General features: G+C 35.9%; 1 protein-coding gene across 1 annotated transcript in view; it reads left to right on the top strand.

Annotated features, from left to right (window-relative positions):
• The window catches only part of LOC114054097 (phosphatidylinositol 3,4,5-trisphosphate-dependent Rac exchanger 2 protein), a 385,890-nt gene that overhangs the window by 191,877 nt on the left and 177,718 nt on the right, over positions 1-16,295 (top strand). Inside the window, exons 17-19 of the mRNA XM_027877211.1 lie at positions 7,308-7,450; positions 7,607-7,699; positions 13,981-14,129. Coding sequence (XP_027733012.1) covers positions 7,308-7,450; positions 7,607-7,699; positions 13,981-14,129 — 385 coding nt within the window. The remainder of the gene's footprint in view (positions 1-7,307; positions 7,451-7,606; positions 7,700-13,980; positions 14,130-16,295) is intronic.

Raw genomic sequence — 16,295 nt, forward strand, 5'->3', positions numbered from 1 at the left:
AAAGGTTCTGCCCTTAGGGAGTTTACATTTCATGTAAACATATAAATAGATACATGTGCATAAATACCAAACATTCAAAGTAAATACACAAAGGGGAGGGGTGTCATTACCTGAGAAAAAAAGCTTCAACTAGGAGAACCTGAGCTGAGCTTTGAAGGACCCTAGAGATTCAAAGAGACAAAGGTGAGGAGAGTATAATTCTAAGGTTTGGGTTAGGGAGTGACAAGTCTGTGCAAAGCCACAGATATAAGAGATACTATGTTGCATGTGAGGTACAGGTAGAATAATTAAGTTGAACTGTGCATGAAGTTGAGTGATATATGATAAGTGTGAAACAGTAATCTGGAACCAGATTATGAAGATCTAAAAATGTTGTTTGGTTGTTTCAGTCATCTCCTACTCTCCAATACCACATTTGGGATTTTCTTGGCAAAGATACTAAAGTAGTTGGCTCTTTCCTCCCATAGCTCATTTTCGGATGAGAAAACTGAGGCAAACAGGGTTAAGTCAGTGATTCATCCAGGGTCAAGCAACTAGTAAGTGTCTGTGGTCAGATTTGAACTCAGGAAGATGAGTCTTCCTGACTCCAGGAAAAGGACTCTATCCACTATGCCCCCTAGCTGCCCAAATATAGAAGTTTTTATTTTATTCTAGTACAAATGAGAAGTCACTGGGTTTTTGAAGCAGGAGACATGGTGATCAACATGGTCAGACCTGTGCTTTAGGAATTTCATTTTAGCAATTGTGTAGGGGATGTATTGGAGAGAATGAAATAAGGTAATAAAAGAATAAAAGTTTATAAGGATGTCTCGTATGTCAGTAATGTCTCAAATTCTCTTTCCTATTGGCAAGAAGTTTGAATACCTAATAGTTGCCTCTTCTCCAAGAGTTTACCTCCACATCCTCGAAGAGCAATCCCCAAATCCAGGCCCCATAATCCCTCTCCCCAATGCCTTGGTCCTGTTAGACACAAAAATAGAAACTTATAAAAGTCCACTGGACTTAACTGGTTTGGGCACTCAGTTCCTCTGGGGCCTCAACAGAGTGCCTAACTCCAACCAGGATCCTAACAGAATGCCTCTTGTCTATTCTCCCTGACCACACTTTTGCTTTGTGAGTATCTTTCCTCAGTAAAGCTGTTTTGCATTACTGTCTAGTGATAGTAACAAAAGAAAGATCTAGAAAACTGAGGACTGGAATGAGAGCTCAGTATGTCCAAACACTATATGTATCAAAGAGAACGTATTCTTCCTCCCCAACCAACGCTTCTTCCAAACTTCTCTGTTCCTCTTCATGTTCCATTTGAGTCTTGTATGTGAAAATCAAATTTTCTATCCAACCCTGTTCTTTTCATCAAGAATACTTGAAAGTCCTCTATTTCACTGAATGACCATATTTTCCCACTGCAGGATTATACTCAGTTTGCTGGGTAGGTGATTCTTGGTTGTAATCCTATCTCCTTTGCTCTCCGGAATATTATATTCCATGCCCCTGCGGTCCCTTAATGTAGAAGCAGCTAAATCTTGTGTTATACTGATTGTGTTTCCACAATACTTGAATTGTTTCTTTCTGGCTGCTTGTAATATTTTCTCCTTGACCTGGGAACTCTGGAATTTGACTATAATATTCCTAGGAGTTTTCTTTTGGGGAACTCTTTCAGGAGGAGATCGGTCGATTCTTTGAATTTCTATTTTGCCCTCTGGTTCTAAAACATCAAGGCAGTTTTCCTTGATAATTTCTTGAAAGATGATGTCTAGGCTCTTTTTTTTTGATCATGGCTTTCAGCTAATCCAATAATTTTTAAATTCTCTCTCCTGCATCTATTTTCCAGGTCAGTTGTTTTTCCAATGAGATATTTCACATTGTTTTCTAATTTTTCATTCTTTTGGATTTGTTTTACAGTGTCTTGATTTCTCCTAAAGTCATTAGCTTCCAATTGCTGTATTCTAATTTTTAAGGAAGTATTTTCTTCAGTAATCTTTTGGACTTCCTTTTCCATTTGTCCAATTTTGCTTTTTGGGGCATTCTTTTCTTCATTGGCTTTTTGGACCTCTTTTGCCATTTGGGTTAGGCTATTTTTTAAGGTGTTATTTTCTTCAGCATTTTTTTGGGTCTCCTTTAGCAAGCTTGTTAACTTGCTTTTCATGATTTTCTTGCATCACTCTCATTTCTCTTCCCAGTTTTTCCTCTACTTCTCTTACTTGCTTCTCAAAATCCCTTTTGAGCTCTTCCAAGGCCTGGGACTGATTCATATTTTTCTTGGAGGCTTTGAATGTAGGAGCATTGGCTTTGTTGTCTTCTTCTGGTTGTATGTTTTGATCTTCTTTGTCACCAAAGTAAGATAATATAGTCTGACTCTTTTTGCGCTGCTTACTCATGATCCCGGCCAATTAACTGAGTTTTAAACTCTTTGTTAAGGTAAAAGTCTGCTTCCAATGTGAAGACTGTACTGTCCCAAGCTTTGGGGGTTTGTACAGCTGTTTTCAGAGGTACTTCTAGGGACCTGAAATTTCAGTTCTTTCAAGGTGGTATGATAAGGGGCAAGGTGTTTTCTCTCCACCTCCACAACAAGCTCCACCACACCAGCATTCCTCCTCGCCCTCAGCACTGGCAAAGAGATCCCTGCAATCCCCCTGTGATCACCCAATGGATTTCCCCTCAGTCTGTGGGCTGGAAGCTCAGGAAAAAGCCCCGGCCCCAGGCTGCACTCGAGACTTACTGAGACCTAGCTCCTCTCTCAATGCAGTCACAGACTTTCCCCACTGACCTCCTAAGTTATCTTTGGCATTCAGGGGTTGAGAAGTCTGGAAACCACCACAGCTGCCCGCGATTCAGTCCTCTGAGGCCTGCTCCAGGGTCACTGTGGCCTGCGTGCCCACGCTGAACTGCGCTCCTCTCCCCACCTGGTGCAATATATCTTTCCCATCAACTATCCAGGCTGTCTTTGGCTGGAAATCTGTTTCACTCTGTCTTTTTGTGGGTTCTACTGCTTTAGAATTTGTTTAGAGCCATATTTTTTAGGTATTTGGAGGGCTTTGGTAGAGAGCTCAAGACAGTCACTCCTTTCCCTCCGCCATCTTGGCTCCGTGCCCCCCCCCCCACCGGGCAGATCAGGTGATAGCCATTTTGATTCCTTGGAAGAACACCTTCTCCCATTGTTGGTATGTGAGAGATTTAGAGCAGGGAGGCCATCTTTGCTCCTTTACTGACAAGTTGGTTTCTGTTGCCGTCCAGATACTTGTATGGCTACTGGTAAAATACTCCTACAATTGCTCCACTTCCCTCCTTTTTCTTGTTTTTATGGACTCAACAAATGTTTCATGGTTTCCCTGGTAGTGGTGGTGAGAGTGTGTCCTGTCAGTGGGGGCCACTCTTCTGATTATAAACCTATCTCCCCTTTCCCTTTCACTATCCATCTTAGTGACTTGGAGATAAGATATCTGGGAACCTGTCTCTTGGGCCCCCCCCTTTCTCCCAAACTTAGTAATCCTGCTCTCCTCTTTAGATGGTCATTTTTGAGTTGAAGATGGGGTTTGTCCAACTTTTTTTTCCCTCACACTCCATATCTTACTGAAGCCTTTAAATTGTCATTTCTAGGTCCCCTTGTTCTTCCAATTTCCTACCCCCTTCTCCATATAGTGGATGTCTGAGCTGAAAAGTAGGGTGTCCTCTTCCTTCCCTGGTGTCTGCTGCTCCAAAAGACATTTGGACATATATGTGGTCAATTTTATCCCTGCATAATTTTCTTATAAACATTTCCCCACCTCCCACCCTCAGCTCCATTTTTCAGTGCTTTGGGTGGCCATCTTGACCTGGTTTTGTCCCCAGTGGCCACCTTGGAAACCTTATCTGGCCATGGTAATGTGTTACCTTCTTTCCTGTCCCCCCCACCCAGTCTAGTTTTTCTTAGCAAATCATTGACTAATTACTAGCACTCCTTTTCTACTTAACATTAACCTGAAAGTTTTAAGTCCCCCTCTGAATTTGAAAATGGCTCCCTCTCCAAACCACTTCTGCCTTTTTAGCCCTGTAATTCCCATAACATGTTTAAAGAGGCCCCTGCTCAGAAGTATTTTTTTAATCACAGAGATGTTTTAATACTTCCCTTCCTCCTTTCCATACCAAATCTATTCCCTATTAATGCTGCACTCTCCTTCTTTGGATCTGTCCCTTTTGTCTTGAAATCAGGCAAGACCTGGGTTCAAATCCTGCCTTTGATACTTATTATCTGTGTGACCATGGGCAAATTTCTTAATCTTTTTTGAGCCTCAGTTTCCTCATCTGTAAAATGGGGATAATACTTGTAGTACCTGTCTCACAGGGTTTTTGTGAGGTCAAAATGAGATAATGTATGTAAAACATGTTTCAAAACATAACTAGATATATAAATGTCAACTCTTATTCTTTCACCCACCTCTGTTCCCACTTCCCCTTACCTTAGACCCCCAGAGGTGTGTCTCTACAGTTATTGAATGTCTGTGTCAGATCTACTGTAAAAGATAAAAGTACAACACAATGAGAGGTTATAAACATATATACATATACATATTATGTATATATGTATATACATATATGTATATATCACGCCCCCCTCCCCCAAAAAAGAACTGTGCTCCATATACTTCTGCCAGAGCTGTGATGACCTTGTATGGTCTTAGCCTCTAGAATATGGTATCCTGCCCCTATGTTCTCCAGGTGTTGCATGCTTTGTTCTTCAACAATCCCAAGGGTGGCTTGGGCCAGAGAACTGCAGACTTTCTACTAACTTTCATGTGGTGTGATCAAGAGTACAATCTGATTGTTATCCTCCTGGGCTTTCTAGGCTCAAGACTCTGGTTTGGGTCTAAGTAATACAGAAATAAACTTGCTCTTGAGAGTAGCTCCGGTAAATAGTTGCTAGGACTGAAACCCTATTGGCAAGCTAGAAGGTTCTGTAGCTTTAGAGCAGCAGTATTGCCTACTTATCCTAGTTCTCCCTTCTCCTAGTTTAGAGCAACATCAATATAGTCCCTGCATCTAGAGGCTGTGTCTTTGTTCCCAGTTCATGTCCTGATGTCAGAGCTACAGAATTGTGGCCCTGTTGGGCTTCAGGGATCTTTTCCAAGATCTTGGCCCACCCATTTTCTATCCCGGTCATTTGCTCATAGGTTAGCTCTTGTGTTGGAAAGATGACCCACTGTAGTTTATCCTCAGATTTCCAGCCACTCTCCAGTCTGATGCTATTCTGAGATCTTTACGAATAGCTATCAGGGGAGCTGGACAATGCTGCTCCCTCCTACTCTGCCATCTTGGCTGGTTATCCAGTTATACTTCTCAGTAAATATTGCTGACTGTGTTTTAAGGGCCCTTTTCCTTTGGAGTTATGAGTTAAAGAATTGCTTTCTTTCTTGTCTGCTCTGTTTGAACTTTTGTTCACCAAGATAATTCCTTTGGCATTTCATTCATCTAGAATAGATGGCTTAGGCAACTGAGACTCTAAGAAGATCTTTTGTTTTTGTATTTTAACAGCATCTGCTACTTTTACCCAAGTATTTCCAGAAGGTTGCTAATCTTGACTGAAGAGGAAGAACTATAAAAGGGAACCCAGGGCAAGCTCAAAGCTGTGGAGTATTCTGTTTCAGATATTGACCCTGAGCAGTGGGTTAAAAATTATGCCATGCTTGTCTTTTAGAAAATTTAAGATAAAGAAAATAAATTATAATTTCACAATGATGACATTTTAATGCAGGAACAAAATTTAGAGACTTTTATTTCCTCCTATAGGGAATAACCTGTAATTTCATTAATACCTTGATTTTTAAATGTTTTATTTTATTATGTTAAAGAGAGGTTTTTATAGATGTAGCAATCCAGACTCGTGGCCTGATTTTATCAATCACTCAATTTCAATGTAACTAGATAGCACAGTGGACAGAAGCCTGGACCTGCAATCAGGAAGATCTGAGTAAATTAAACCTTAGACTACTTTTGTGAATCTGAACAAGTCACTTAATTACTCTGCCTCAGTTTCCTCATCTACAAAATAGAAATAATCATAGCACCCACCTCTCAGGGTTCCTGTAAGTATAAAATTATATATTTTAAAAAGGATTTGCAAAACTTAAAGGCCTACGTAAATGTTAGCTATTATTTTAATTCACAAGAATTTATTAAGCATTTTCTATATGCCAAACATTGCCTTCGATGCTTTTTTATAAACAGATGTTTGGTGGTGGAAAAAACTGGGAAACAATAGTATCTATGTTTTTTTTTTTATAAAATGTTTGTCATATAAATAGGTCACTTTTTAACAAGCAGACATGCATATTGTATTATGAATGTGTGTGCATGCACATCTGCTTTGGATTTGAAGTGCTTCCTTTGGCTTAACTTTTATCATTTTTTTTGGTGACTTTCTGTTACTAAAAATAGAAACAATGAGATATTTATGACTAAACCTTTTTTTAAGTGTCTATCAAGATCCTATAGAACATAAATTATGTAGTCCAACCAAGCTCAGTTAGCTTCATTTTTCTTAATACATAAGCACCCATAGATCTGGTAAGCAATTAAAGTTTACAATCATGACTTTTAAATTATCTGTATGGCTTAAACTTTATTGTATACTCCTTCTTGTATTGGCTAGTAATCTTAGGGGCCTTGTTGAATACATGGAAGTTGAAATAGAAGAATAAAATTTTTTTTTCAAATGTTATCTGAGACTTTTGCTTTTGAAAAGCGAAGTTCTGGAAGTTCATGGAAAACTAAAATCACATTTAACCCAGAGGACAAAATTCCAGTTAGAAGTTTTGAACCAAATATTTAATTCAATGGGAACTGTGTACACATCCAAGGGCAGCATGCAACACATTTACATTTTTTTCATAGTTACTTAGGACTTTAAAAACATCCTAAGAATGTTTACTAAACTTCCAAAACACATAATTATGTGTTAAGGGCATGGTAATGTCTCCAATAGGTTTCTCATGTCAGGATTTCATGACTTTCTTGGATGCAGTATCATAATCTGTTCCTCTACAGATGTCATCTAGTGAGCAACAGGTTTTGCTAATAACAAAAATGTTAAAATTAGAAAGTGTTTTTAGTATTTGAAATTCGTATTCTCTTAGATAATAGCTTAAATAAAATTTTTGTCTTTTGAACTGTGTAATCTGGGAAAAAAGATATTCTTACTAATGTAAGTAGAGCCTTAACTTTTCTATTGACCATGCAATCCAGGTCATTCATATTTTCATTTTGTGTCAAATGATTTATAGTATCCATTCATTTTAAATTTATTTAAAAAATAAATCTACCTTTTTGTTTAGTCCTTGAAAAAAGTGAATTCAAAGATGAACCCCTACTTTTTCGTTTTTTTGCGGATGAAGAAATGGAAGGATCAAATATGAAACATAGACTTATGAAGCATGATTTAAAAGTTGTGGAAAATGTTATTGCTAAATCATTATTGGTAAGTTGATGGATATAATCTATGGATTTTCCCCTCCCATAGATACTAAGAAAATCTATAGCAATGTATTACAAATATACTTTATGCCATCTTATTTGGGGTTTACCTTTTGCTCCCTCTGATTTAATAGTAACACCAGTTTTTGTCCCATTTCAGATTAAATCAAATGAGGGAAGCTATGGTTTTGGATTAGAAGATAAAAATAAAGTGCCAATCATTAAATTGGTGGAAAAGGGATCAAATGCAGAGGTAAGGCATTCTATTTTTTGTTTGTTTGTTTTTTTGCTTTTTGGTAAGGCTATCAGGGTTAAGTGACTTGCCCAAGGTCACACAGCTAGTAAGTGTTAAGTGTCTGAGGCTGGATTTGAACTCAGGTCCTCCTGACTCCAAGGCCAGAGCTCTATTCACTGTGCCACCTAGCTGCCCCCATTCTGGTATTTTTAAAAAAGATACACAGTGCAGAATTTTTGTTAAATTTATAAAACATGGAGTATAAGGAACCCTGCCGTACTTTCCCCCAAACTATTTTTAATTCCTTTTGTATGTATTATTCATAGACTTTTAGGTAGATGTTACCTTCCCCTTTAGAATTTAAGCTCCTTGAGGGCAGGCACTGTTTGTCTTTTGTCTTCATTTCTCAATTGGTTAGTACAGTGACTGGCTTATGGTAAATTATCAATAAATCTTTGTTTATTCATTGGTTGTGGTTTCTTCCTAGATACAATATTTGTTGACTTTCAATTTATAATCCCATTCCCAGAATCACAAGCCATAAATGAATGGAAATCCCAGATCCTTTAAGTGTTTTCATTAAAGAACATTGTTTGCAGAAAATTTTTCTCTGGCTCTGCCCTCCAGGACATCTGTCAATTCAGTCCTCTCCTGCCTTGCTCCAGGGATGTAGAGTTTTGAAGATGGTGTTGAGAGTTCTGTTTAGGTCATAACCTGACCTGAAATACTAAATACTAGTAACTAGTACTTTACTAGGCCTAGTAAATGATTTATTGTTTCTAGTGCACTCCTAATAACTAAGGTTGACCTGGAACTAGACAAAATCATCAAGTAGGGGAAATATGTCAGATGGGTATCTAGCTGGCATAGTGGAGATAATGTTTACCTTGAGGCAGAATTCAAATCCTGCATCAGGCACTTTCTAGATTTCTGTCCATTGACAAGTCATGTTAAACTCCTTCAGCTTCAGTTTCATTTCTATGAAATGGAGATAATAATAATACATAATTCACAGGCTTGTTGTGTTGATCAAGTGAGATAATATATGTAAAGGCAGAGGTTTGCTGGTGAATGAACTTGTCTCTTCTGAAAAAAAAAATTCAAGGGACGCACTTTAATCTGCATTATTGATACTTTCTTAAGTATAACCAATCAATAAGACAATAGATCAAGATAAATCAAACCCTAACTTGGAGCACCTCAATCTATTTTTGTGCAAATACTCATGTGGGAAATTTAACATTTGGTTCTTGTGAGCAGGTTCAAGCTGGCTCCAGAACATCCCTGTGTTAAAAGCCCTTTGCAAAATCCTAAGCCATCATTTTAAATGTTTTAGAAAGTTTTGGATTAGACCTAAAGGAAAAGTAGGTGTTCTGGATACAGATTCTATTTAGCTACTTTAAACAGAGGATTTTTTAATATCCTCATACATTCCATTATCTACTTCCAGAGTGTTGCTGATTTCCAAATTAAATGTATATTTTTCTGATTTTAATGGGCAAAATATGAATAGAAGAAAATCTGCTTTATTTATAAGAGAACATTTTCTCCATTGAAGATGATGGTAATAGAGGTCAAATAATAATAATCCATTATGCAATGAATATCTCTTCATTTCCTCTCAAGTTATGTATTCAATATATAATATGTGGCATTTTACTTTCAGAAGTATTGCTTCTTCTAAATATTGTCATGTTGCTTTACATATATGTGATTTAGTTTCTCATTTTGATCACATAATACTTGTGGTTATATAATTTCTCTCTTTTTCTTGTACGTTCAATACAACTTCCTACTCTGACTGTAGACAACAAGATGGTAATGTGTTTTCTTTCCCATGTGAAGATAATGCTGGTGATCCCAATCGATAAGATTTTTTTGCTTAGGATTGTAATTTCTATTAGTGGTGATGGATTTGCACTGGGCCATCCATGCTCTTTCCTTATCAACCCTGTGAGGAAAAACATCCTAAACTTATACTACATATTTTATATTCAGAAATCTCCTGTGGAATTGCTTCATTTTCAACAGCCATCAAAATTTAAGATGGAAAATCACTAAACAAATCCTCTACCATTTGATTGAATCTAATTCCATTTCAGATACCATGCTAAATGTTGGAATTTCAGAGTTAAAAGAGACCTCAGAGGCCATCTGGTCCAATCCATTTATGACCAAGAATTCTGCAAGTAATGATGATGACAGAGTGGTCATCATAATTGAAAACCTCTAGTGAGAAGGAACCCATTACCTCCTGAAGGAACTCATTCTGCTTTTAGATAACTCTTATTGTTAGGAAATTGTACCAATTTATTTCAAAATTCCAAAATGCTATTATTTTATCTAAAAATCTAGCAATTGTAATAGCCCAAAAATTTCAGCTATTTACTAATAGAATTGAGAGTTCTATTCTAGACAGCTCAGAGTACTCACAGGACAATGGATTCCGATTACACTAAAAATAACCACTTTCCTGTACTTTATATTCCAGATTTTTCCTTGTCTATATAACATATATATATATGTATATATTCAACCCAAAATTATATACACAGAGGATTCTATCAAACTACATATCTTTCGATCAAAATCTTGTTATAAGTGGTCCAGTTAGGAAAAACAAAAAACAAAAAAACACCACACTATTTTCATTTGCCTCCCACAACCACTAGAGAAAATATTATTTTCCAAAGGAACTCTTTCTAAAACAAGTCCTTCTGGATATATCTTTAATAGAATGTTCTCTAGCAGAGCTTGTTCAATTAGATGGTACCCTCAAACAACCTCTTCTAGCTTTGCTTCTGGTGAATCAATTATTGTGAGCAGGGTTGATTTTATATGAAACTTGGATTTGTTCAGTCTTATAATTCAGTTACTTAACTTTCTGGAGCTTACTTTTTCAGTTTACTCTTTTATTTCACATATTTCTATATTCATTGGAAACTATTATGGATTAGCAAAGTTTTTTTTTTAGTCATAACATCTGTTAATAGTTTTTCAGTCTGTCTACATATTCTAGGTCACTCATGTACTCGAATTTTTTTTGCTATTTGGAGAAACTATTTCACTATACTAATACAGTCCTTTGGTGGCCCGAAAGAGTTAACACAACTTTCAAAGATGTTTAGTTTGGGATCAAGATAGAGAACACAGACAGTGAAAGATATTGCTCAGGATTGTATGTACTTTAGGACCAGAAAGGATGTGATAAGATAACATATTAGTAGAGATTGAAAACTTCCTTCCTCTCCTGTTCATGGCTGCAGTTCCTCAAACTGATGCCTTTGTTTTATTCACAAGCCAAAAGAGAGAACCCAAATAATTTCTGAAAGGGGATGTAAAAAGAAGCAATTGTAAATTATTCTGATAAATGATAATTTATCATTGATTATTCAGTGCCTAAAATAGCTTTGCCCTTAGTATCTAGGAGATAACAAAAGAAATAGGAGATGTGGTCTCTGCCCTTTAGGGGTTTATAGTCTTGATAGGAAGATAATGTTTGCACAAATGAAACTGAATGGGCAGACTTTTAAAATTGAATTAAGTACCACAGAAGTCAATAAACTTACTTGTATTATTTCCCCTTCTCCTCTCCACTTCTCCTCCCCCAGGATTATTAAGTGTCTCATAGTTTATTAGGGGTCAGTGCAAAAAGGGCTCATAGAAAGGAAAGATAATTTCATATTAGGGTATTCAGGGAAGGTTTCATGAAAAAAGTGGAGTTTAATTTTTTTAATTATTGATAAGTTTTGTTTTTACATTACACATTTCATAGATTACTCACTTCCTGAGAAGTCTTTTAGAAAAAAAGTAAAACTGTTAAGTAAAACACATACGGTGACCTCATCTGAAAGTGCTTGTAACATTTCTCACCTATAGCACCCCTTCATTGTTGTTGTTGTTGTTGTTATTGTTGTTGATTTCAGTCATGTCTGACTCTTTGTGTCCCCATTTGGGGTTTTCTTGGAGTGGTTTGCCATTTCCTTCTTCAGCTCATTTTGCAGATGAGGAAACTGAGGTAAACAGGGTTACAAACAGCTAGTATGTGTCTGAGGCTGGATTTGAACTCAGGCAGATGAGCCTTCCTGGCTCCAGGCCCAGCACTTTATTCCCTGTGCCACCTAGCTGCCCAGCGCACCCTCACCTCTCTTTAAAAAAATTACAGAATTCTTAAATTGATTTTAGAAAATAGATTTAGATTTATATAGAGGATGAGAGAGACTGCTATGTTTGAGAGTAGAGAAGGGAAACCAGCTAAGCAAAGGTATGACAAGTATAAGAATCTGTTATACTAATTGGATTCCTTAAGTCTAAATACTAAATAATAGTCCCTCTAGTCTATGAGGTTCATTCTTCTTCAGTTTTATAGAATATATTTTAGATGAAAAAGTTATGAGTTTAATCACATTTTTCAAGTTAGAAAGAAAACTTTCAAGTTAGAAAAATTTCTAACACTTAGAGATTGAAATATTTGCTTAATTTTACATGTATACGCTATCTGTAGTTAAGCTCTAGTCTCTTTGAGGTTGAGACAAATTTCAATTTATTGGAAATGTTTGGGTAACTAAACAGTATATAGACAATTGCAGGAAGGAAAGTTGTAGAAAAAGCCCACCCTTTCCGGGGACTTCTCTGAACCTAGGGCTTCTGTTCCAAGAAACCTATAGTTGACAGAAGACTCTTCTCCATATCTCCCTTTTTGCTAAAGCTCAGTTCTACCATTGTTTCTCTGAAGTATGCTGGACTGCCAGGTTTACTCCAGCCTCTTGGTTTCCAGACCCTCAGAGTTTCTAACTGGTTCTGAAATAGAGCCTTTCTTTTATATATTACATATTATATATCATATTTATATATATTTATATATTATATACATTCCTTTTATATAAATTTCTTAGAATATGACCAGTTTTCTTGCACAGTGACTTTGATTATTGCAAGGAGATGTACAGGTCCTATTCAATTGTACACAGCTCTAGCTGATTAGTTTAATCAGTGTGCTAACCTAACAAAGTTAATTGATTTTTAAAAAATTTTATTTATTTATTTTTTTTAAAGTTAATTGATTTTAAGAAGGTGAAAATAGCCTTATCCTTACACAGGAAATCACCTATATGCATATAGTGTAAGTTGGGGTTGAAGATGAGGCAGAAGTTTATGGATGTCTAGGAGTAGGGGTTTTCCTTCCCCTCTCCTTCTTGCCTTTACATAGGCAGTTCTATATGCCTGGAGGGCAGTCCTTCCTTACTGGAGCCTCTTAGAATCCTTAACGTTTTTAAGACCGATATTTGGTGTTGCTTTCTTTAGGATTTCAATCCTTAGCCTCCTGATTATTAGTGGTCTCTTCCTCCTCAAGTTCTATTGCATTTTAAAAAATGTATATATCTCCTAGCAGAATATAAGTGATTTGAAAGCAGGTAATATTTTGTCTTACGCGTTAAAGCATAGAAGAAGCCAAACCGGAATTTGAGTGGGTTCAGAGTAAGAAAAACTTTGAATTATAGCCTGAAGTCTAAATGGTAAATTCCATTTTGACTAATGAGGATGCAAAAAACATTTTCTACTTGTTATATGTGGTCTTTTTAACAGAAGACTTCATGTTCTTCATATGCCAGCTAGTTGAGAAGGATGGATGACAGTCCTGTAAACCTTTCAAACCTGTTGTTGTTTTTTTTCTTTCCCTCTATTTTCTTTAGTTAGGTATCAGGAATGATATGAGAATAAGCTGAATCAACAGAGAGCAGGGGATAGAAAACACTAAACCCAGTGTTGGTAATATGTTTATACTAGGTGCAAATTCCGTTTCTATACCCTCAGCATCTCTATTTGGTTCTGAAATCGCTTCTTCCTTTTATCTAAATTTCTTAGAGTGTGATTAGTTTCTTTATTTGCAAAATGAGAGGGCATCCCCTCAGAAGTCTCTTCCAGCTCTCGAAGAATGTAAGCTCCTTGAGGGCAGGGGCTTTTATTTTTTTTTTATTTGTATTCCCTGTGCCTAGTAAAGTGATATATATATATATATAGTTATTATTTAATATTTTAAAAAACAGAATTGAATAATCACACAGCTGAGCAGTGTTAGAGCCTTTCTTCAAATCCAGCTTTTCCACCCGATTCCAGGATTCTTTCCACCATGTCACATTGTCTTTTTTTTTTTTTTGCATGTATTCAAATATATCAGAACTCCAAAGTTCTTGTGTTCACAGTATTCTATTTCAGTTTTAACATGTTTTCCAATAAACAAAAATAAATTATTTCAAGTATAATTTGATTTTTTTTCCCTTTTCTTGTTTCTCTCTTAGATGGCCGGAATGGAAGTTGGGAAGAAGATTTTTGCCATTAATGGTGACCTAGTTTTTATGAGACCTTTCAATGAAGTAGATTGCTTCTTGAAATCATGCTTAAACAGCAAAAAGCCTCTCAGAGTTCTTGTGAGCACAAAACCGAGGGAGTAAGTTGTTCTACTTTTATTTTCAAAAATGGATAGAGAAGAGTGAAAAAGCAAAACTATACAAGTTAATACAATTAATTGCTAATTCCTGAAATTAAATAACCCCTTGTTGGATTAAAATAACTACTTAAGAGAGGCCTTTAGAAGAAATAAGAGGAGTGATATTACTTGTCATGATAAAATATTTGGTTGTATCTACAATTAAGCTGGTTTGATATCATATTTGACTCTGAATATTTCAAGTTTATGTTGTAGTAATAATAGAGAAGATTGTAATGAATATTTCAGGGCCTAGCATCTTACTATATTTCTGGCTTAAAATTCTTTCCTATGGTGAAAACATGTCCCATCATTATCTCATCCTTATAATAATAATGGCTCATATGGTGCTATATAGCTATTGTTTCATTTGAGCTTCATAATAACTCTGTGAGATAGATTTTTGTTAGATATTTGTTATCAGGATAGGAATGGATACTGGACCATTTATTTCTCTGGTATAGGAAATTCTCTGGTGAGGATACTCCCTCTACAAATACAGGTCAGCCACTTCTCTCTAATTTCTAGACTTAGAGAGTTGGCAAGGTCTTTGAGAGATTAAGAAAGTAGTATTTAAACCCAGGATTTAAAACTAGGTTTTCCTGGCCAGCTCTCTAATTACTATGTTACCGTCTCCTCATGCTTTTTTTATTTATTGAAATGTGATAAGCAATGCATTTTAACCTGGTCAACTAGAAGGTACAGATCTTTTGAAATCTTTTTTAATTTGTTCCTTTTGTTTTTGTTTATTTGTCACTCTTATGGCGCTTGGCACTTGTATTGTATGTCTGTGTGTGTGTGTGTGCTATTGTATCTTTCCTGATACTCTCTGAGCTCAGGGATAGAAATTCTATTTTATTCATTACTACCTCAAAACTTTCTCATAAATCTTAGGTGCTCAATAAATCATTTTTGATGAATGAATTAATGCATAATTTAAACAATATGCTGGAATAGCAAACACAGAAATAAAACATAATCAGATGTTCCTTAGAAATATTTTAAAAATATTTTCCCCTCTGAAATATCTGACAATAGATATCTCCAGTTTTACTCAATAGAAGATAATGAACAAATTGTGACCTCTTCTTCATGATTTGTTATTTTCTTGAGAAATAGTTGGCGTAGGGGAGCAGAGAGTTAGAATCAGAGTTAGGTTGATTTGGGTTCAAATCCCTCCTTTGACAGGTACTGACAATGTGACTTGACAAAAGTTCTTTATCCTTGTCTCATTCATGTCTCTAAGAATATAAATCTCAGAGCAAGTGCTGATTTGCATTGGTAGGAGTTTCTTACCATGATGTCACAGTTTTGGAAGAAAAATGATAATGAAAGCACTTTATTCTACTTTAATATAATTCATGGCATAATTTTTGCTTGCTTTTCAGTTTTTCTGACTCTTCCTTTGATACTAGTTTTTAGTTGTCCCATTTTGCTGCTATTAATTTACTTTCCTTTTTGATTTATTCCTTCTAAAATGATCCAGCTTGTCAAAAAATTTGCGTTAACTAAGAGTAAATAGAATTAGAATGAAAACCTAAAGGCTTTATACTCAAAGTAAAGTTGACAGATTTAATTTAGAAGTTCTGTCTGACAACAATTTGGAATATTCAGAAGCCTTTTTTACTTAATAACAGTTTCAGGACTGTGTTCTAAGAAATTGCAGTTATTAGAAGTCTAGCTTCCAGATAAGTGAAGTTGAAATATTCATTATCAGGGTTTATTTACTTCAATATATGTCAGGTTTTCCCTTGTTCTCAAATTGTTTTCTGAAAATATTAAATCCTTATCTAGGAAACTAGCTTTTCTGAAACAATAGGTAAGCTTAAAAAGTGGTCTGAAAGGATGAATGTACCTCATTAAGTGCCTAACTTATTTTTAGAGGTTAAATACGTTGAGTCAAGTAGATGAGAAAAAGAACTTTGAATCGTTTTATATTCCTGTCCTTATTACCTAACCTATAACTTATGCTTTTCTCCGGGTGAAATAGCACTTTTATAGGGTGTGTCTCCCTCCTTGAAATTTCCCTTTCTCTCATGCATAAAAATTGTTAGTTATGCCTCTTCTGATCATGCTCAGTCACCTCAGCTTTCCTGGACTTTGACTCTTCTGCTCATTTACCATCTG

The sequence above is a fragment of the Vombatus ursinus genome, unplaced genomic scaffold, assembly GCF_900497805.2.
Source record: "Vombatus ursinus unplaced genomic scaffold, bare-nosed wombat genome assembly UNPS02014812.1, whole genome shotgun sequence".
NCBI lineage: Eukaryota > Metazoa > Chordata > Mammalia > Diprotodontia > Vombatidae > Vombatus > Vombatus ursinus.